The 24072-nt window shown below is 39.2% G+C and overlaps 1 protein-coding gene across 1 annotated transcript; it reads left to right on the top strand.

Annotated features, from left to right (window-relative positions):
- Window positions 1–341: 341 nt before the first annotated feature.
- Window positions 342–21568, top strand: LOC310942434 (protein APCDD1; the record flags this gene model as incomplete). The annotated part of the gene is made up of 5 exons (XM_083907814.1): window positions 342–416; window positions 10194–10371; window positions 11343–11868; window positions 19355–19676; window positions 21111–21568. The coding sequence occupies exons 1-5, from the start codon at window positions 377–379 to the stop codon at window positions 21566–21568; spliced, it is 1524 nt and encodes a 507-aa protein (XP_083763940.1). The 5' UTR covers window positions 342–376.
- Window positions 21569–24072: the final 2504 nt, after the last annotated feature.

The following is a 24072-nucleotide window of genomic DNA, read 5'->3' as shown; positions in this document are numbered from 1 at the left end:
TCTGTAAAGTGAATACACTGACACACACACACAGACACACACACACACACACACACTCCTCCGGGGCGCAGGACGCACGGAGGGCACACTTTAACAAACAAAGATCTGTCTCGAGGTTTAATCTCTCTGAGGGAAAACTCTCGACTTTCCTTTTTTTTTGCGTTCTGTGTCGGACTTTTGTTTTGAAACACCGGGACAGTTTTCTCTGGAGCGAGCCATGACGCGCGGACACCACAGCAGCGCACACGCCAAGCTCTGGATCCATAATGTGAAGAGTCTGTGTTGGAATAAACGACGCTGCGTAAACGGAAAGCTGCAATCTTCCCAGTTTGACCAGTCAAGTTCGTTTTAATTGAATCCCTCCAAAAGGTACAGAATGGGATCATCATGTGTTCTGCTTCTCCTCGCCGTTTTGGGTAAGAAACATGTACATGTTTTTTGTGATATGTATTATATTTTATGATCAAGTTTGTGCAACAACATGAGGAGATTTCAAGGAGTTCGTTCCAAAAGCAACATGAGTTTTGCTCCACGTGTGCAGCGAAAACAAAATGCAGCCAATGAAAGTTTTGTTTGTCCAAACCTAATCTGGACGCCTTCAGAAATTAAACTGATTTGAAAGGTTTTCCATTTGTGCATCCGTCAACTCAGAGCACCTGTTTACTGTCATAGCACTGTTTGGGACTGAACAGTTTGGGTAAAATATCTTTTTCTTTTCTTTTCTTAATATATATCGCAATTAAAATAAACATTTTGTTCAATTTTTATTGAATTACAGTAAAAAATCACCACACGAGAGACCATCTAAATAACCAGGAATGGCTCAATGTGAATTTTTGTGTCAGATATCGATACTGATATTGCAACCTTGAGTACCAATACTGATATCAGTCCCATATAGTTATTATACACGTTTCTGTACAGACCTTCTTAAAGAGGGTAAACTATTGTGACACAATATAAATCATTACAAGAGCAAATTTGTGCACCAAATATCATCTTGAATGTAATTTCCAAGGGATGTTTAGTAAATGAATTAAAACTTTACTTTGCATGTTATTTAAAACATAAAGACAGTGATTCTGGACTGATACCGAAGTACCAGCTCATCCCTAATATTATGTATTATAATGCAAGGATGAGAATGACATGATATGCATGTTTAACTGGCATAGAACACGGAAATACAACCTGCACAATTTGCTGATTACATTGCTTCAATATATGATTTTCATTTGAAAACATGAATTGTTTCGCCCTAGAGTCCAACGTGATATTATTTCATGGCTGAGTTAGGGAAATGTACAGTATATTTTTGCATGCTATACATAGCAGGCAATAAAAATCTTTCCAGGGGCAACGAGACAGATGAAAGCACTGCTGTAAAGAGTTCAGAGCCACTTAAAAACACTCATTCCTGATGAAAACCTGTGTCTGAGCAGCAGAGGATTATGGGTCTGCCTTTGAGCCAGTGCATCTGCTGCTGCCAGTGACAGACAACGTTTTCAAGGCAACATTTGGCTGCAACTTCAAACGACGGGGTTGTGATAAAAACTATATTTTGGAGTCCACTTATCCTGAAGAGTGTTTAAGTGATTGGAACGTTCAATTAAGTGGTGTGTTATTGCAGGCTGTCACACTGGCAACGGAAAGGCACTGACAGGGCAGATATGGGAATGTGAGTGAGCTGTGAGCGAATAAATCTCACTCAGCCTTAGGATTTCATGCGCACTTTTGTTTTAGCTTGTTAGCTGAAGCTTCAAGTAAGTTGTATTAAGACAAAGGTATTTCCTATTTTTTACTTCTAGAAAATCTACTTTTGCATTGTTGTTTAACTTTAAAAAAAAGTGACGTGCTGGACTATAACCTGTGGATGGGAAAATGAATGAAAGATTCATATGATAAACATAATGATAAATGATGTTGCGTTCAGAATAAGGTCAATAGTCAAATAATTGGTGTCAGATATGTGAGAAAACTGGGGGAAGAAAAGCTCACTGAGCCTTAGTGGAAGTTTGGATGTAAAAAGACGTCGTCCAGTGGAGTAGTAGCTGCTTTGTCCTCACATTTTTCTGATACTAACTCACTTCTACACAACTTAAACATAGTTTTCACCTTAAAAATCAATCAATTACTCGGTCAACGTATACTTTATTGACCCATAGGGAAATGTGTCTTGTTGTGCATATGAACGCCCTCATAACACAATAAAAGCACCAAGGAAGCAATAAAAACATTAAAAACAGCATCTCAATATAAATTGTGTTATCGCAACAATCACTAAAAACGTGAAAAAACCCTGACCCTGAAATAACCCTAACCCTGTTTTCTGTTTGGTGGAGATATGTGTGATTCAATTGCAACAATTGATTGATTGACTAATAACTGTACATTGCAATATATATTTCTTCAATATCAATCAAATAACAAAGGTTCAGCATATGGATGACAACAAGCATATCTTGACAACACATAATAAAACAAAACACACGTAATGTAATGACCTTTTTGGACCATTTTTTTTCACATTATCTCAGATTTTCGTTTTTTACAGAACGCAATTCGAGATTTCGAAATGCCACTGCATGCTTCAAATCACAGTATTGTGGGTCTTAAAATCATAAACTTTGTATTTGAAATAGGGTTGTTTGATCGCTGTGAATCGATTCCAAGTCGGGGTGTGGTGATATCACATTCAAGTGCGTTTGTTGTTTTTCAACTGCTCATCACAGAGGAAACACATGGTTACTTAATATGCAGCTGCTGCTGCTGCAGAGGCTCCTCACTGTTACTGCTGCTTCGAGAAGCTGCGCATGTTTTCATCGTTGAGTGAAGATGGACAAGGAAAAACGCATTGCAGAAGAGCTAAATCGTGGCTGTTACAGCACAAATCTTTGGCAGTACTTCTTGCATTGTCGTTTTAAAAGGCAAATGATCAGATGATCGTAATGGGAGCATGTGAGCATTTGCTATTAATATGAATAACAAACCAAAATGATGTGATTGAATAATGTGTGAATGTCATAGCTTTGTGTATGAAGTATTGACTGTGATGCTGAAGATTCTCTCCCGCACAAACGGAGTGTTTGCTCGTGGATATAGCATTAAGTTCATTTTGATAACGTGTGTGTGTGCCATCAGGTGTATCCAAGTAGTAATCAAGCCCATTAGCGCATATATACCCCCGTGAATATTGGCACACACATGCGAGGATGGAAGAAATCGGCAGCAAAAAAAACAAGCGGGCACCGTCGTTTTACCGCGGAGGAGATGGGCGTGTTGGTGGACGAGGTGTGGCAGCACCGTGAAGTTTTATTTGGTGGAACTAAAGGAAATAAAAACATCACGGTGAAGAACCGTGTATGGCAGGCTATAGCGGAGAAGATGTCCCCCTCCAGCCCATGTGGCCTGCGTGACTGGCACAGGGTTGTTGATGGGTTTTTTTTATGTGTAGTACTATAAACTCATAAACGTGTAATTCAATAACAGTTTTTTCTTCTCTACTATTAGTCTATGTTTCTTGCGCCAGTGGTTCATAGCTATGAGCGCATTTCAACATTGAACATTGTTTTATTATTTCAAAAAGTGGAGAATATAAATTTCTCTGATGCGGCTTGATCACTGTAGCCTAGAAATCTAGACGCCCCTAGCGGCAGGCTGTGATCACTGAACAGTTGATCGCTAAGAAGGCTGTTAAGAGTGGGTCAGCTCGACCTTACGTTTCCTTCTTAGTGAAAGATCTTCTTAAGCTAAGAGCGACTCTGGGAAACACGTTCTTCTTTCACAGCGTTCTTAAGAGCGCTCCAAAGAAGATCTTAGCGTTAAGACTAGTGTAGTGATGATCATATATAGGCCCTGTCGCGGTGTTGCTGACAGAGATAAAAGGTCTCAAGAATTCCAGAATTCCTATTTAGGTCACAACTTACCCCTTTAAAAGCAAGTAATTTAGGTGACAGGTCGTCAAATACAAATAATGAAGCACTGTCGTATGACTCTATGACTTTAAATTTCCATGTCTGGATTTAAAGTTCTTGAAAGTGTGTTTTCTTTCTCTCTCTTTTGTTATTTCATGGTCTTCACAGTTTCTGCCAAATGATGTGATAACACAAAGAACAGTGTGTCTGGTCTCTGATCCTGTTCTTCAGGATTTTTCTCTTCCCATAAACGATGTGGAGACTTTCTGCTTGTCCGGGGTCCCAGTGCTGTTACCTCACCAGTGGGACTGGGCCAGTTGGAAATGTTCTCTGTGGTTTCGGGCTCTGGGAGTTTTGTGGGCTCTTTCATTTAGAGAGAGAGCAGCAGTTTGTGAAAGCAGCAGCAAAACAACAAGGGGCCAGAAAGACTTTAACTTGAGCTTCTCTTATTTGTGTCCTAATGGAGAGTTGTTGTTTTTTTTGATACATTTTTGTAAAGATAATAGAAAAACAACTACCATTACTAATACATTCAAAACTCATTAAATGTACAGAGAGAGAGACTCTTAAAAAGTTAACCTCCTTTTAATCATTTCCTCATTTACGTCCCTGTTAGTTTTCCATTTGAGCTGCCTCACTCTTGGCTTTGATCTAATATAAAAGATTTGTAACTGAGTTTAGAATTGCTTTAAATTAAGCTCATGTTCCGCCTTCATTTTAATATTTTTACCAAGCCACATGTTTTTGTCATGTTTGTTTGCTGCAGCTGACTTGGGATCAGCTATGCAAAGCACTGGTTCATTTACCCTCATCTGCCATTTGATAACAAATAAACATAAATGGCAATTAGCAAAATAAAATGCATACCATTTTTTTTTATTATTTAATGCATTCACATATTAGAGCATAACTTTCATGCTGCTCATCTTTTTGGAGTTAGAGGCAGGAGGAAAGTCTGCAGTTGAGATGGAATACTGGAGATATGTTTAAATGGATTTTAATGTTTCTGGACATTTTCTGGCTCTTATTATTGAGCAACATAAATGCCTGCTGACGAAATTTCCAAAAATACCCCACTGTATCTGTATGTTAACCATATGTGGCCAGCCATGGGAACTGGAACTGGGAACAAGTAGGCAGAATCTATCTGAATAGTGTTAATCATATATATTGTTTCAATCTAAGTCCAGTATCACCACACACAGTATTTCACATTGAATATGAAAGTACAAATTAAAAGTAGGCTATGTGGTTGGGGAAACAAACAAAAAACAAGCATGACAATGGTTTGGAGTAAATAACACAGCTATAATATAGTAAATGCAATTTATTGAGGTACAAATCAAATTCAACTTCGGGCCCCATAAACGTTTGGGCCGGCCCTGGAGCTAGTGAATAACAAAGTGACATTAATGAGATCTCACCCCATAAGAAGATAGAAGGTTAATAAGAGGTTCAGAGTGCTGGGGTCGCGTCATCATCTCAGACCAGGGATCACCAACCTTTTTGAGACCGAGAGCTAGCAGTGTTTTCCACGATTGGAAAAAAACCCCAAAAAAAACGGTGGAATGTGATGTCACCACACCCTAACTAGGAATGATTCACATCGATCAAACAACCTTAATTCAAATACAAATGTTATGGTTTTAAGACCCATAATACTGTGATTTGAAGCATGTAGTGGCTTCTTCCAAATATTTATATTTTATTATCCAATCCAATTGATTTGTTGCAAACTGATGACTGAAAAAGTTAGCCGGACGAGTGCGGGCACATGGAGTTGACTGAAACCTCTCGCGTGACTCATTTATTAAAAGAGTCAATCAACAGTATTTAAATCCCGCTTTTGTGTCAATTCACCAGCTCTTCTGGAACTGTTGGAATGCATTTCATCTTCAGAGACAGCGGTCATTTATGCCTCTTTTCATGTATGTACAGTATGACCACCTGTTGTTGCCCCACTTACATCATGTGATGAATACCCCATCTGCCGAAGAATACTTTCAGGTATGTGGTCAGAGGACAGCTGTCGGTTGAACTAAACTTGGTAGATGTCACTGGTTACGGCAGCCACCGTCAGATATCTATGTGTTAAGGCTGCAAATCCAGTGTTTAAAGGCCAAGTATCTTAGAGTTACTGAGTAACAGTTCATAGAACATCATATAACCAGCAAAAACTACTGTTTTTAAAGCAGGAACTAGTCGATATATATTTATTTATTTATTTATATATATATATATATATATATATATATATATATATATATAAATATCGCCTGTTTAAAAGAGCAGCTCAGACCCAAGAGAGTTTTAAATCTTTGTTTGAAACCCACTTGTCGTAATTCTAGTTGAGCTTGACAGTTATTTATATTTATTTAATTAGAGTGCAAGTACATTCTTGCTTTTATTGTGTGGTGTTTTTTATTGTTCTCATTTTTAATTGTTGTTTTTACTTCGTTGCATTTTATTGCGTTTTTACTGTCGTTTAAGCAGCTGTAGTGCTTCACTTTGAATATAAAAAAATGTACGTTATATTAAGGTCACATAATACTGATCAAAGCCTCGTTTATACTTTGCGTGTAGTGCCGTGGCGTGGGGCTCCGCAGACGTTGCGCGACCTACAGCATGCATGGAGGCGTTTGTGCTCAGCGCGTTGTTTGTTGCGGTATTCAACGCAACGGCAGGGGTGTACGGCCAAAATATTCAACTTTTACTGCCGGATAAACTGTCCGTCTCTTGGTGTTTCACGTATACATACACGATATGACATCATTTGGTGCTCGCCCATCACACTACTGCGACTATAAACCTAGCTTTAGTCTATCAGCTCCGCACAACTCTCTGTATTTTTCAGTAACGCAGTGTTTTGATCTTGTGTCGCCTGGTGACATTTCTACACTGCATACAGGAAGTGGTTTGTTTTATGTCAAGACAGAATAAGGCAACAACCATAGCCCATTTAGAAAAAATGGATGTAGAGTCTCTTCTGAAGCCAACCAGGAGGTGAGCATATACACAACAGCCACTAGGTGGCATCTTCATTGGTGGCAAGAAGAATACCATTTGAATAGAAGTCTATGGGAAAATAGTGTCAGCCAAATTGTGATTTTGCAGGCTCCATAATGGTAGTTCAGATTCTTTGGTTGACGTTATGATCCGTAGCCACTTTGTTCATCCATTTTATGTTGTGCGCTCTCACTTTGGACTGATGAGGAAATATTTCCTCGAAGGATCTGTGTTTTCGTCTCGGAGTGACGCTTAACATTCCCGCTTTTAATCGATAAAACCGTTTCCCAACATATGAGACATAAAGGTTGGGACTTGCTGTTGGAAGAATGAACATATTGCTCCGTCCATTCACTTTTAAACACTATGTTTTCTGGATCTTTCGAACAAGTCATGTCTTCTCATTCCTACGTCTCTCTTCCGGTAAACAATCAATTTGATTGACTCATTCGAGTGACGCTATGCTCAAGGTTAACGAGCATAGTGCATTAACTGGATTAGCTGCGCCTGCTGTCTGTAGCCACGACCATCGGGAGGAAAAAAACAATGAAGATAATTACATTTTCTCATATATTTATCACAAGTTGGTTACGGGTCTGGATAGAACCGTAACTTGGTCCGTGCCCAGACCGAGGTCCGCCATTTGGTGATGCCCGAGATAGAGGATGCAGAATACAAATATTGTTAAATCATTGCTGTTTATTAAGAATAAACAGAGGCAGGATAATAATAACAAAAAAATCACCAAAATCTAGACACTGCAGCTTTAAATGTGCTGTAGAAGTAAATATTGATTTTGATTCATGAAATTGGTAATTGGTTTAATTACCAGTGACACAGCCTTAGTTGCATTTATGCAGATTGTGTGTGTGTGTTACCTCTTTAGGACCTTGTAGTAGTCCTCATGGAGATAAAAACCTGGTACTATTGAGGCAGGACCAGGTTTTAGTGGTTGAACATTTGAATTGTTGTTAGATAAAGGTTAGTGTTAGGCATTAACTGGTAATGGTAGGGATAAGGCTTTGGGTAGACTGTCCAAATGAATGGAAGTCAATGCACGTCTTATAATGGATATGGTATGTTAACCTCAAATTCACCTGTCATTAAACCTGTAGTGGTATCTAAACCAGCAGAAACATAACTGAGGTTGAAAGTGTGTTTGTTTTACATGACTCTGCAGGTTTTCTTTATTCTCTCTTTTACACACACACTCACTGGTAGTTCCTGCTCTCTCATTATAAAAACAAGCTGTTGGCAGCCACTCGGGTTCTTTCCTTGTGCTCCAACTCTGTTACAGGTGCAATAAAAAAAAGTTCTCACTCACATAAACACACATGTTTAACTTGCAGCAAAATGGACGAAGCCTTTTCTTTAGTTTTTAATGCAGCTCTTTCCTGCAGCAGTGGAGTTGTGTTGCTCGTGCCACCAGCTGAGTTAGGAGAAAACTTCTCTTCATAAATGTCCAGTGTTAGTACAGAGCAGCACTGCAATGTGATGATCACGACACACTAAACTTAAGCTAACACACGTGCACACCACCTCACCGGGTGTAAAACAGCTGGACGGATCTTTGTTCCTTCAGCTTCTTTTCATCAGATATCTTTGTTCCTCCGCTGCTGTTATTAGTCTCAAATTAAAACCACAGAGGCGACCGCAGCTGCATTCCTGGGCTTTAAATGACAGTGCTCGACAAGTCTGGTCTGCTACAAAGAGTTTAATGCAAAGTCTACACATTTCAAAACATGTTTTTGATGATATTAGAGAACGGCACGGATGAAATCCTCCCCGGAATGTGAGCTCCAAGGCTTTTTGTTGGACTGCAAACTTTGAAAACTCTTTCATTTCCGATATTTTATCCCCTTAAGCTCGGCCCGTTGTTGAAGGTATTGTTATTTCATGTGGTGCATGGATGGTTCACGGACCAAATGGGAAATGGGAGTTTTCAAAGTGCAACACCACCCACATACTTTTTTCTTTTTTTTTTACTTTGTTTGCAGCTTCATGTCAGCGTTGTATTCTGATATGAATGACCAGAGAGACAGCTGCTCCTCAGCTTTGCTTTTCCATCACACATTCTGCTTCTCTCATCCCCATAAAGACTCACACCAGGTGTGGGAGGTCACTGATAAAGCGTCATAATCCTCAGGTGATGACATGAGTAAAAATGATTGAATTAAAGCCTCCAACACTTCAAAGACTCAGGGTTATATTGAAAACACGATGAAGAGGCCACTGCTTTCTCTTTTTGATTTGAACGTAACTAACTTTCGTCGCTTTTAAAAGAGTTGAGCTTCATTTATATATATTTATATAAGATCTAAGAGTTCTTTATGTAGCCTCTCAGGTTAGGATGAAACTTTAAGCATCAAGTTTGTCTATGTTTGTGGTTTGCATGTGTTTATTGTATACACATAATCGTAACTGGTAATACACGATATTGGACGTTTTGCCAATATGATGATGCAATACTCAATGTGTGAAGTGGGGAAAAAATAAGTGCCAGTACTGTACTACAAATCTTTAAACATTAAATTATGAACATTTTTAGTAAGTAAAAGATACCAGAAGAATTTTTTTGTACTGCAAAAAGTATACATAGCAAGTAGAAACAATAAAAAGAAAACAAACAAAGCAAAAAAACAGATAGCATGCACAAACGGCACACCCAAACAAAACAATCGTACAAAACGCATCCACCCCCGACCCTTCCTCCCCACAACCAAGGAAACATACCAGTTATGTTAAATTGACATGAAACTGAGAAAGAAATAATATAAATATGACATAGTCTGCATACATGTACACCTATGGTACATTGGAATACTTAAAGTATATAGGTGCAAATGAGCAGATATTTACACAATCATGAATAAACTCAAAACAAAAAAAAAATAATAATAATAAAAAAATTATATATATATATATATATATATATATAATAGTAAATAATAATAATACAGATAGTAACAAATAAATAAAAAATAAAATAAAATAAAAACAGCCACAATGCGAATCAATTCAGTACATCAGTTCACCAGTTCAGTCAAATCGGTTCATCACTGCCTCCATCGCTCCGTATCTCTAATCTAGTCTTCATCGGTATCCCAAACTTGTATCTTTAACTACAAAATAATTGAAAAATGTGAGTTTCATTATGACTAACCCTTCATGTAACACTAAAGTCTCCTGGAAGTAAAATAATTATTTTCTTGTCCAGTGTTTCAGCATTAGTGACTGCAGACTGTATCCTCATTGTCTCTCCTGTCCCGACAGGCTGGGCTGACGGTTCCTCTCATCACTACTCAGACTCCAGTCGTCTCTCCCTGGAGAAAACCTTTGGCCGCTCGGTCAAAGACTCTCAGTGTCAGCACATGTTGAAGCACCTTCACAATGGAGCCAGAATCACTGTGCAGATGCCTCCTAATGTGGAGGGTCGCTGGGTGTCCACCAGGTAAACAACTGGAAACGCATGGCTTTATGTTCTCTACACATATTTTTACACAAAGGCAGGACATTTCAGACATGATCTAAAGAAACTGTCACAGTATTTTAAAGGTGAAACAGTCAACTTGACGAGATATATTAATTTTTTCAGAAACTTTTTCTGCAAAAATGGCAACAACAAAAAAAAAAGGTAAACAAATTGAGTCATGCAACATCTGGAGCTCCATTGGCTAAAATCCTGAAAACTCACCCTTTAGCTACAATGACTATGTAATAACACATCAAAGTTGTGTTTCATTGTAATTTGAGACAGAACCAACATTTTTCTACAAGCACGATCAGCTAAAATAATATTTGTCATAAATCCTGCTTTGGCCGAGGGCCTTTCTGTGTGGAGTTTGCATATTCTCCCTGGGTTCTCCAGTTTCCCCACAGTCTGAAAACACCCTCGACTATACCACGACATTCGCCCTACATCAGCAGGCTCAGCATTGCTTGTTTATTTATTTATTTTATTTTTCTAAACTGGAGAACAAGGGCACTGCGCTCCCATGTAATCGAAGCCCCCCTCATAAGCCAATTGAACCCCAAGTCACACTATCAAATAGATCATTATTACCCCTTTTTTTATTTATGTTGATTTATTTTACTTTTAAATGTGACCAGCATTGCATGTCTTGTTTTAAGATTCACTGGTCGATTTACCTAATTAGTGAGAACAATTGATAGTATTTATTTTAATTTCAAGAGTGTCTTTTTGTAAGACTCTATAGTTGGTGTTTCAGTATTGGTAATAAATGTCTTACAATAACACATAATAGTCATCATTTCAAATTTCATGTCAACTTTTAACCTTTTATTTTTTACAAAAACACTGTGGGCCGCCGGTGGGCTGCCCGAGAGAAGGGAAATATGAATGAAGTTCAATGAATGAATGAATGAATGAATAACTGACGTTCTGAACTGTTTCTGTTACAGCTGCGAGGTGAGACCAGGACCTGAGTTCTTGACTCGCTCCTACAGTTTCTACCCCAACAACACCTTCCAGGCTCACCAGTTCTATTATGAGGACAACCACTGCACCAGACCCACCTACACTCTGGTAATCAGTGGCCGCCTGCGCCTACGCCAGGCCTCCTGGATCATCCGTGGTGGCACAGAGGCAGAGTACCACCTCCACCGCGTTCAGATGGTGTGTCACACAGTCGCGGTGGCCAAAGAGCTCAGGCAGAGGCTGAACCACAGCTGCCGGGGAGCAGTGAGGGGGCCCTGGGAGCCCAGTGTCATCTACGAGCTGTGGAGCGAGGAGGGTGGCTACGACTGCTCCAGGGAGCTCAACTTTGCCATGCATGAGCTGCAGCTGCTGAGGGTGGAGAAGCAGTACCTGCATCACAACCTGGATCACCTGGTGGAGGAGCTGTTCCTCGGGGACATCCACACAGAGCCATCACAGAGGCTATACTACAAGCCATCCAGCTACCAGACCGCCCTACAAAATGCCAAGGTCAGTTCCTGATGTCACCTCTAGAGGGAGGACTTTGTGTGTCTCTGGGCTCTATTTCACAGCTGTTTGAATTCTGTTGATTCTGTAGGTATTCTTCTGATATTTCTGATTATTATGTTGGATTTATTATGTATTAGGTTTGAAACCCTTCTTTGGTCATGCTACAGAGCAACCCCATTGGTAAAAAAAAAAAAAAACATCTTTTTTTGTTTTGTTTCAAAAACCAAAAAAACATTTGTTATTGACTGATACAAGGGAGAGCACACAGTTTGTATAATATAGGTTTAATTATATTCATTTGGCAGAAATTGAGGGTAAAAATCATTATTCTTAATGGTACAATCACCTGATTATATGAATGACCCCAGAATGAGGTAAAATGATGTATATATGAGGAGCTGGATCAGGTCTACAGTGCTGCCATTTTGGACCACCATGTTTTTACCCCAGCCCACAATAGACAAACTAAATCTCCTACAATCCATGCTTCATCCTCCATCACCTCTTACTCCGGAATCCACTATTGTTTATTGTACTAGATGTCCAGAGCCAGCGAGCAGAGCACAAAGGATGATTCTCTGTATAGTTTTCTACTCCACTGTGGCTGATGCTACAAGTTTTGCCCAGAAGACCTATTGTTTGATACTGTCACATGTCCGTGAAAGGAGTGACTTGTTTTGGCGACAGTGGGTCAGTTGTAGTGTGAGCTGTCTTTCAACTGAATGGTATAATGCGCTATGGTTTTTTCTTCTGTTTCCATGAGGAATAGTACCAAAATAACCAGCCCCAACTGTAAAATGGTACAGTACGGTCAGGGTGGAGTTAGACCATCTCCACGCACGACAGTCAGCTGACTGGGCAACAGAAAGAAAAAAAAAAACGTCACTCCCTTGCAATCCCTTACGTTGTAAATATCCCATGGAAATTGTGGCAAATGGTCTATTCTTATACAAAGCTTGACGTCTTGATGAGTATGACCCAGTCCTAATCATTAGTTTAGTAAATAGTCATTGGTCTGTATTTATAAAGCACTTTCCTGGTCTTAATGACCACTCAAAGACAGTTTTACCATTCACACTCATTCACACACACATTCATACAGAGCATCAATGTGCAGTGTTTTTACACCTCTCTTTCATACTCATCCACACACTGCTGGTACAGACATCAGTAGCAACGTGGGATTAAGTGCCTTGCCTAAGGACAAATCAGCATGTCGACGAGCAGAGTCGGAATCTAACCCACAACTTTTCAGTTACCATCTTTTTTTTCCTCAATCATTATGTTTTCAATGCTTCTGTTTATACGATGGGAGCGTATCAGCCCCGTTATGCTATGATTTGCGGGCGACACAAAATTGACGACCGTTATGCTAATACTTCGGGTGAATTCCAATTCCTTGCTTAACCCTCAATCTCAAAAATGTGCGCTCCCTCTAGTGCAAGTGCTGTCCCGATTCTCAGAAAAATTAAGTTGAGGGGCGAGTTTAAGGGCTGTATCGCCCTCAATATTGAGATTTTCCGAGACCCAGAATGCATTGCGGGTTTTGACATAACAAAGATGGCGCCGAAAGCAGCGAAACAAGTACGCTACAAATTAAGTATTTTCTTTGTTAATAGAGATATAAAAATGATGAAAACCATTGTATTATCCTAGTTTATGCCAATATTATGGATTACTGACGTCAGCTGAATATGTCCGTGGTTGTGGTATTTGTATGAGTATCATCTTATAACTAACTGACAACCTAATAACTTGACTGACAAACGGATCGTAATAAATAATCGTGACGTAAATGTGTTCTTCTTCTTCTTCTTCTTCTTTTTTGGAGTTGACAGACTGGACGCAGCTTTGGCGTTATTCTGCCCCCCACAGTCTGAAGACGTATCTGCATTTAATGGGTGTCCCATTTCTAAGTGACAAAATAACCCTCAACACTTGGTTTTGAGGGCCAGTTAAGATTAAGGGTTGAGCTTGAGGGTTAAGACTGAGGGTTAAGATAGGAATTGGAATTGGCCCCATACCTCACCTATTCCTTTTTATTTGTTTGAATAACTTTAAATATGGCAATACAAACCATAAAATGCTTATTTGCACTTGTCATAAAGTGATTGCAGCTCCTACAGTGTAACATACTTTTTATGTTGCCTCAAAATTGAACTTGAACCTAAATCTAGCCTGAAGAAAGGGCCCTTTCTTTCAATTCCTCTATTTACACTCCTGAACAGCATTTTGCTTCCCCTCTTGGTGAAACCTTGGAGTCATGTTTTTACTGTCACCCTCCACAGAGAAGACAGTGAAATCTGTTGTCTCAATAAACACCCATTTGTATGAGGATGATGGGGTTCAGAGTGTAAACAGTATGTAGAGCTGCTTAAATCCTGCCGGCCGACAGTGAATCAGTATGTGGTATTCCGAGAATTTGGAATCACGCTGACGAATGAATTATGCCACTGAGAATGTAGCAGCTCTGATTCCATGCTTGTCAGGCTCACATCAGTGTGGCATGTTCCCTTTTTATTAATTTTTTGGTGTAAAAAGGAAGGTGAGGCATTAATGGATCTGTGTCTCACTTCAAGTTTAAGTCAAACTTCAAGGTGCCATATGTAAGAATGTGGCCAAAAACAGTTACTACATTCAAATTCAAAACACCGAGGTCTTTTAAGTTTAGTTTTCTGACGTAACTGGCAACCCGTGGTTCGCTCGGCAGCTGAGACTCTACTGACTGCAATGATTGGTATATGGCAGTAGGTGGCGCCACATGCCTAAACATTTCAAAACATAAACAAATATTTTTTTTAATGCAAATATTTTGGCTGTACTGTTGTTGGTGGTGAGTTCAGTTTGTTATATGAACATTATTCCTGAGTCTCTGTGACACATTAGGAGGATTTTATGGCCAGTTTCTTTAGATGTATTACATAATGCACCTTTAATAAAGGGTCAGTTCACCAAAATAATCTTTATATCTCTTCAGGTGGTATTTAACCACATACTGTGCTGCAACATATATTTGAAGCTACTATATACACCTTTAACTTTACTGCATTATATTAAACAGCAATAGTTAAAGGGATCGTGTATTATTGATATTGTTGTTGTTATTATTATTAATAAGGGAAGGTATAAGAAATCTCTGACAGAACCAGACTCAAAGATGTGCAGGGGTGAGGGAGAGAAAGAGGGGAGGAACAGATATACAACAACTGCATCAAGTTAGAAGTTGGACAGTTCATCCATCCATCTTCTACTGCTTTATCCTCCACATGAGGGTCGTGTGGGAGTGCTAGTGCCAATCCCCGCTGACATAGGAAGAAAGGTGGTGTACACCCTGGACAGGGGCATCAACAATCATCTAATATTAAAATACACAACAATATGTCACTCACAGGGGACCACTATTTTGCATGATACAGACTTTATGTTTACTCATCATATATCAGTGCAAGATCCGTACCCCATTCTCTCAGCACCCAACACTCCACACCTCTGCTCGCCTTGTACCAATATAAACAGTTCAGTTTGTATAACTGAACCAGTATTTTCTGGGAGGAGAGGCTGCTGCTGCTTTTTTCCACCCGAAGCTGCAGTAATTAAATATTATGGCACAAATAGTGTTCAGTTCATTGTTTTGGTTAAATGATCTTTAACTTCGATGTTTGTAGTTTGTTCCCATTGACTATATCAATAGCAGGAAGTTAAAAGCATACATTCTCTCACATGCTGACTCTGTGTCACTTACACAAAAGTGAGTGCTGACCTGGGGAACATAAATGGAACATATATCACAGCCAGATATTTACCTGAGGCATTGGGACATAACAGAGAGTGAAAAATGGAGAATATGGCATTGGACATGGCTTTTTTATGGCAGTAGAGGTAGCTGGCAGATTAATCAATTGACTGGTTAATCAAGCCAAGTTTGGCCACCATTTATGATATTATTGTTATTGCCATTGTTATTATTATCAGCAATGTCCAATGTATTTCACAGCTTAATTAAATAACAACATCAATTATGTAAATGTAAATGTACTTCCGAGATCTATTTCCATGTTTTTAATCCAGTAGGAATAGGTGAGAAATACAGTGAGCTGCTATGTAATTTAGTTGAACTGACCCTTTAAATTTGATTATATGCTTCTGTAGCTTTTTCATTTTATAACTTTGGTTCATTTCAGGCTCAAATGGTCATCAACTGAACACATCTACTGTATATTTTTCGGCTGAATACCTCACTCCTTCCAACACTCGACCATTTGCTCGAGGCTGTAATGGATTTTTCTTCTCAGGGATTTTTTCTTTTATTTCCATGGCAACTATCCAATTCATTAATGTTGAGCTGTGCAGCCGGATCCCACTCCAGGACATTTGCCGGTCCCAGCAATGTGTGGTTATTGGGTGGATTTCAGGAGTGAAGGCAAAGAAGTAGACTTTGTTTTTGAGCTTGTTTTTTGTCGCCTGGTTCACTGCAGCGTCACTGAGGCGCAGTGATGACCACTTGATAATGACAGTTTGTTGGTAAAAAGTTTGTTGTTGTTGCCTTGTGTTTACTTATCCCTCATGCAGAGATCACTATGCTCTCCTGCTACTTTCCTTTGAGTCTTTGAAGTTCATGTGAAGCCCGAGCAATCGAGCCAGTGGGTCTAAGATAAGACTCTTATTATGGATTCCTGTGAAGTCGTCTCACGGGGAAGATGCTGGCGTAGCCTTCTCGTTTACCAACATTGACAAATATAGACAGCAGGGTTCTAAAGAAGTGCTTTAAAACTGGTTTCTGTTGCTCATAAAATGTTGGCTTCTTGACATTGTCCTCCGCTGAACTATGGCGGTAATCCCCAAAATGCCCAAATGAAAGATTGGCTGCCAAACAAAGTGAAGAATTCTTCTTGATCCACTGTGATTCAGATTGTACCTTTATTTGTATGTGACCACAGCACCCGGTGCAGTAAAACAATGAATTAATGTAATTTATATGAAGCAAAGGCAGTAATAGCCTGCCTCATTTCCTCAATGTCTCCACTTCCAGTAATGGTCTAAAAGGGTTTTGCTTCCAGCAAGAACTGTTGTAGAGCAACTCTGGGTTGTATGTAAGGAGACGCTTGAGCTGCTCTATGGCAAGTTACTAATGACCACAAAAGACTATCACCATGGAAACAGAACTTTCTCTTAACAAGGGATTGTTTCAAGAAATGTCTTCATCCACACAAAACTCCCCAAATGACTCTAAACGCTGTAGTACATATGCCAGGCCTGTATGTGGCGCTGTTGGTGTATACAGAATGAAGAAATCCAGGCTAAGGAAAGAAAACAAATTTACACAAGACAAAAGAAGAGGACAACAACAACAATGAACATAGAAAAAGTGAATGCAAGAGCAAGAAAGGAGGTGGGACTAAGACCTAATCGTTTTCCCAAAGTAGTATGTGGCAAGGCAAGTTTATTTGTAATGTAAGGTAACATTTATATGGAAAACATTAAGTAGAAGATGAGGAGAATGATATGTGTGTTTATTGCATACAGGACAAAGTAAAAAATTGAAGTGGGAAATGTAATCGATTTACCTTTTGCTCTGAATGAGCGCAGATCCTTTCTGTGCTTGGCAGCCTCACAGTCACGACAAGACTACAGGAAATCGGCCAACATATAAGCCTCCATAAATCCGCAGATTATAATTATGTTCAATTCAGTTTGGAGCGGTTTCTCACCGTTTCCACTCATTTATGTTAAGCTAAGCTGCTGGTCATCTCGTCGTTTTTGAGAAGCTAAACAATGAGAGTGGCATCTAGGTTCTCATGTAAGAGAGGGAATAATTATGTTCTCTCATGTTTGCTGTTAGGCTTATGAGGAGCAGATGGTGACAATATTCAGACTCTGAAGAGAAAATGTGCGACATCTACCTCCATTTTTTTTTTTTACAGTTGGTGTCAAGTTCTGCCTGTTTTCTCGCCACAACTCTGCCTAAACTTGAAAAACTGCTCAATCAATTTGGTAAAGGATGCAAAGGCTACTAAACTATTCTTATTCTTTTGTTTATTTTCTTGAAGATGGTTTGGTTTGGTTTTTGGTTTCTGCAGTAACACTGGTGCATTCAAGCTGTTTTTCTAGCATAGGAATTTACATACACGCCGCGCCGCGTGGCGCATTAACTGAAATTAATAACAAGCAAAGCAGCAGTGGCAAACCACTTCAAATCAGCAATACATGATAGTAAATAGTAAATAGTAAATAGTAACAATCTCACATTACACACAGTGTTCTTTGCAATGTTGTCTGGGAAAAGAGGATCAGGGAGGGTCGGTCTTAAATTTTGACCGCCCTCCAATCACACCTCCCCGGAGTTTGGTTCTTCGGAAAAAACCTTGTGGAATACAGTATAAAGACTTCAACTCTAAATGTGATCCGTAACTGTCCTGTCTGTGGCTAACATTATCCTCCATTAAAGCAGAATCCATGTAAATCAAATGATTGTCTGTCAACAGCAGAATGATTACAGGTTGTTGTAAGTTTTTGTTTGTGCGGGGCATAAAGAGCTGGACCCGTTGTTTCCTGGTGTCGTGGCTCTGGTTCAAACATACATCTGCCTTTGACTGTTTAAACGATGTGATCACACCAAGAAAATGCTGGAACCTCATCTGGATTCCAACGTCCCTGAGGTTTCAGACTGAAGGAAATAGTTTTTCCTCCCTCACCTCTGAACACACGCCAGCTGTCCTTTAAGTGGATTTCATGACACAATATAATTGTGATGGATTAAAATAACAAGACACACATTTCATTAGACATGCTGGACTTTTCAAACGGAGCTGTTGAACTTCACTTTACGGCTGTAACAGCTGATTGTCTTTATTAACCCTGTCCATATTTGTGTGTCTTTTTATGTGCGTGGTATTTCAGGATGACCGGTTTCTTTAAACGTGGCACAAACCTTCTCTTGGACTGAAATATGAAATAATTAAATATTTGTGGTCAAAGATCAAGGTCACCGTGACTTTATTTAACACTTATTTAACCACTAGAACTTCAGCGTTGATTCACTAATCATTTTGCTGCCAACCTTGGTCCCCTTGGCCCTTATATGAAATCCCATGCATGTAACCTGGGTGTCATTTTAGACTCTCATCTTAACCTGGACGAGCAAATCTCATCTGTTGTAAAGACCAGTTTTTATCAATTAATAATAATCTCCAAACTCAAGTCTGCTCTGTCATACAATGATCTGGAGAGAGTCATGTAAACTCCTTCTACTCCTTCTTCTACAGAAAAAAAAAACTTTACTTAATTTACAGAAGAAAGCCACTCCGTTGTTTGAAATGTTGACCCAACAGACCAAGGCCAACCACAAATGGAATGCACCCTAATACAACATTCATTTTAATCATAATCCCCTTGATTTACAAACTGATTTACCTCTTCTTTAAATCTTAACTTCCTCTTTTCCACTCATATATTCCGTTTTAACACCCACCCCTGCCTTTGTCTCCAGAGTCACGACCATGGCTGCATCGCCTGTCGCATAATCTACCGCTCCGACGAGTTCCACCCTCCCATCCTGCCGCCGCGCGCCGACCTGACCGTGGGCTTGTACGGTCAGTGGGTGAGCCAGCGGTGTGAGGTTCGTCCTGAGGTTCTCTTCCTCACCCGCCACTTCATCTTCCACGACAACAACCACACGTGGGAGGGCTATTATTACCACTACTCTGACCCCATCTGCAAACACCCCACCTTCACCATCTACGCCCGTGGACGCTACAGCCGAGGGCTTCACTCCAATCGGGTCAGGGGCGGGACCGACTTTGTCTTCAAAGGTAGCTGCGGTGTATTCTCTCATCATGGTATTGGTATTATCTGCACTGTTGATTTAATTGTGATGTTTCACTCCACTGGCTAAATAAATAAATATATTATATTATATTATATTATATGTATGTATGTATGTATATATATATATATATATATATATATATTTATTTTTTTATCATTATTATTATTTAATTATCTTCATGTTAACATTTGTTTAATCTATTCTAAGGTTCTAACAGAACTTCTGCAGGACCAGTCTGAAAATCTAACTCCTGACTACCAGGAAAAAAAATGTATTCAAAAATATAAACATTTAAAAAATGTTGTGATATAATATTGGTATCATTGAAAAGCCCTAAATGAGGACAAATTTGATCTACTGGTAGTCTGGAGGATATTATCGTCTATGTTATAGTGAAGCCTTGTTAACTGTTATAATGTCACACTTTCATTAACTTATCTAATATGTGAAGTGGAAACATTGTACTGGCTCAATGTGGAGATTTTCAGGATTAAACTGGAACAAATACAGCGATATATTCAATCTTGAGCACATTAGAGCTTTGTTAAAGTTTGAGAGATTTTGTTAGACAAAATAGTATTGGCCTTTTCCCATTTCCAGTTGTTGTGGTAAATTAGGTAAACTATCGGATGGAACGTTTTGTGTGAAAAGCTAGACTGATCCAGACCCTCATTTAAGTGTGGATGGAACCATGGGCATGTACGTGGACATGAAATACAAATTGGCTCTGTGCAGACACAGAGCTCAGAATGTACAACCCAGTCCCAAGCATTATTTGGGCTGCTGTAGAAATATGGGGGCTCAAAATGGCTGCTTCTACAAAGAAAGACCCTTGTCTTAAGTATATAATGCTGCATTCAAATTACATCAGAACTCAGAAGTCAGAACTGGGAGTGTTTTCACCCCTGAGTTCACCGAGAAGTTGGAATATTTTAGATCTGCTGATCTAAGTTTTGGTACAGTTCAGTACGGTTTAGAATGGTAAAGCCCTGGGTCAGACTTGCGTTTCAACTGAGAACAGTACCTTAGTAGGCGGAGTATGGGCTATGCCTGATACGTCGTACTGGTGCGATGACATCAGCGGACAATAGAGGATATCCAGCAGCTGTTTTGTTCATGCTCGAGTTGTTTGTCTCGACAAGACGTCAAACTTTGTCTGAGAATAGACTGCAGGCGTTGAAGAGAAAGAAAGATGGAAAAAGCAGGAAAGGCTGTCACCCAATCAGCTGGCTGTCATGGGTGAAAGCGGTCTAGCTGCACCCTGACCGTACTCTGGTTTCCCTAGGGAAGAAAGAATGGAACGGTAGGGGCTGGTTGTTTTGGTACTATTAAACCAATTCCACTCGATGGAAACACAGCTTATGGTACATGCATGTCATCGATGCTGTCTGTAATTCTGCTGTTGTCCTTTCTCTAGTCAACCACATGAGAGTGACGCCCATGGACTTGGCCACAACCTCCCTCCTCAACGTCTTCAATGGGAACGAGTGTGGGGAGCAGGGGTCCTGGCAGGTCGGCGTGGAGCAGGACGTCACCACAACCAACGGCTGCGTGGCGCTGGGGATCCGGCTGCCCCACACGGAGTACGAGCTCTTCCGCATGGAGCAGGATGCCCACGGCCCTTACCTGCTCTACAACGGTCAGCGTCCCAGCGACGGCTCCAGCCCAGACCGACCAGAGAAGCGGGCCACGTCCTACCAGATGCCCCTGGTGCAGTGCTCAGCAAGCAGTCACGTGTCGGACTACAGCCACGGGAACGGTGGCGACGGGCCTCCGCGGCACCACAGCGGCTGTGCAGGAAGTCACAGACGGCTACAACAAACCATGGCTTTGATTGCTTTTGTCACGTCTCTGCTCTTTTTCTGGCAAGGCTAGAGAGTAAACTGACGCTGTGACAATGAGTGTGGATTACAACGGCAGTCTGTATAAACATTCCCTCTTTTATGAGAATGAGGATGAAACCTGGTGCCTCTGATGGTCTGAACTCTCCCCAGCGACCTACAGTAAGACTGCTGCGCCACAGAAACTGCACTTTACCGAGGAACCAGAGACCGACCTGTCTCTGTTTCCACAAATATACAAAGATGTCTATGTCAAAGACCTGAGAGTCTTATACCATGTATTTACTTACAATTATCAAGTCTTCTCTTTTTAGTTTATTACAGCGAAAGAAAAAAAAACATGACCAGGTACGCGGTCCTAAGCTCCTTGTCTCAGAAGAAACAGTATCTGCCTGTGAGTCACTGTTTACAGTAAAAGGGAACTTCTGTACATATGAAAGCGTTTTCTGTCATTATTTTGTCATTAAATACTGCCATGCTGTTATTTTGGATACATCTATTTCATCTGCTGGTAAAGATGTATTTATTTGTCAAGAATAGTTCATTTAACCAGCCATATGTCAGAATATTGATGAGACCAATTATTAGCATGGTTTATGTATTCAAAACTCCAAAATACAAATTGTAAATGTGCAAAAAAACGTTTTTGATTATAATATATTTGGAGAAAAATTATTTTGCAAAATAATAATTAATAAATATGATTCCATGATAGACCATCAATATAATAACTAATACTAATAACTAGATAATAAAGACAAGTTCACAGTGAAGTGTTATATATACATATATATATATATGTATATATATTGAAAAAATATTTTGATTACCCAAAAAATTGGGTGAATTTTAGGGCAAACATGCTTCAGTTTTTGAATGTAATGCAAATACTACACATTATGAATCTAGACCTTTTGGCCCAACAACTAGACCAACCTTAGGCAGAGGTAAGTCCACAAGTTCCTCTCCACATAGGAACTAGAAAAATGCTTGATATTTAGCGTGTGTAGTCTTAGATGTGTAGAAGACAGAGAAACCATCCATAGGCATTAATTATTGAGCAAAATAATTTTACAGTAGCTCAAATATGGCCGAATATGCTACTTGGAGGGACAAATATGTATTTTTAATGATGACGACATACTATGCTATGACATTTTTGACCAATGTTGACCATTTTTTGATGACATACTATACTATAAGGTTTTTGACAATTTTTGGACGACATACTATACTATGACGTTTTTGACCAATGTTAACCATTTTTGGACGACATACTAACTATACTATGATGTTTTTGACCATTTTTGGACGACATACTATACTATGACGTTTTTGATCAATGTTGACCATTTTTTGATGACATACTATACTATGACATTTTTGATCAATGTTGACCATTATTTGATGACATACTATACTATGACGTTTTGACCAATGTTGACCATTTTTTGATGACATACTATACTATGACGTTTTTGACCAATGTTGACCATTATTTGATGACATACTATACTATGACGTTTTTGACCAATGTTAACCATTTTTGGAGGACATACTATACTATGATGTTTTTGACCATTTTTGGACAACATACTATACTATGATGTTTTTGACCATTTTTTGACGACACTATACTATGACGTTTTTGATCAATGTTGACCATTTTTTGATGACATACTATACTATACTATGACGTTTTTGATCAATGTTGACCATTATTTGATGACATACTATACGATGACGTTTTGACCAATGTTGACCATTTTTTGATGACATACTATACTATGACGTTTTTGACCAATGTTGACCATTTTTTGATGACATACTATACTATGACGTTTTTGACCAATGTTAACCATTTTTGGAGGACATACTATACTATGATGTTTTTGACCATTTTTGGACAACATACTATACTATGATGTTTTTGACCATTTTTTGACGACACTATACTATGACGTTTTTGATCAATGTTGACCATTTTTTGATGACATACTATACTATGACGTTTTTGATCAATGTTGACCATTATTTGATGACATACTATACGATGACGTTTTGACCAATGTTGACCATTTTTTGATGACATACTATACTATGACGTTTTTGACCAATGTTGACCATTTTTTGATTACATACTATACTATGACGTTTTTGACCAATGTTAACCATTTTTGGAGGACATACTATACTATGATGTTTTTGACCATTTTTGGACAACATACTTTACTATGACGTTTTTGACCATTTTTAGACGACATACTATACTATGATGTTTTTGACAATTTTTGGACGACATACTATACTATGACGTTTTTGATCAATGTTGACCATTTTTTGATGACATACTATACTATGACGTTTTTGACCAATGTTGACCATTATTTGATGACATACTATACTATGACGTTTTTTGACCAATGTTGACCATTATTTGATGACATACTATACTATGACGTTTTTGACCAATGTTGACCATTATTTGATGACATACTATACTATGACGTTTTTGACCAATGTTGACCATTATTTGAT

The sequence above is a fragment of the Microchirus variegatus genome (genome assembly GCF_963457635.1).
Source record: "Microchirus variegatus genome assembly, chromosome: 21".
NCBI classification, from domain to species: Eukaryota; Metazoa; Chordata; class Actinopteri; order Pleuronectiformes; family Soleidae; genus Microchirus; species Microchirus variegatus.
This window is presented reverse-complemented; position numbering and strand designations above follow the sequence as displayed.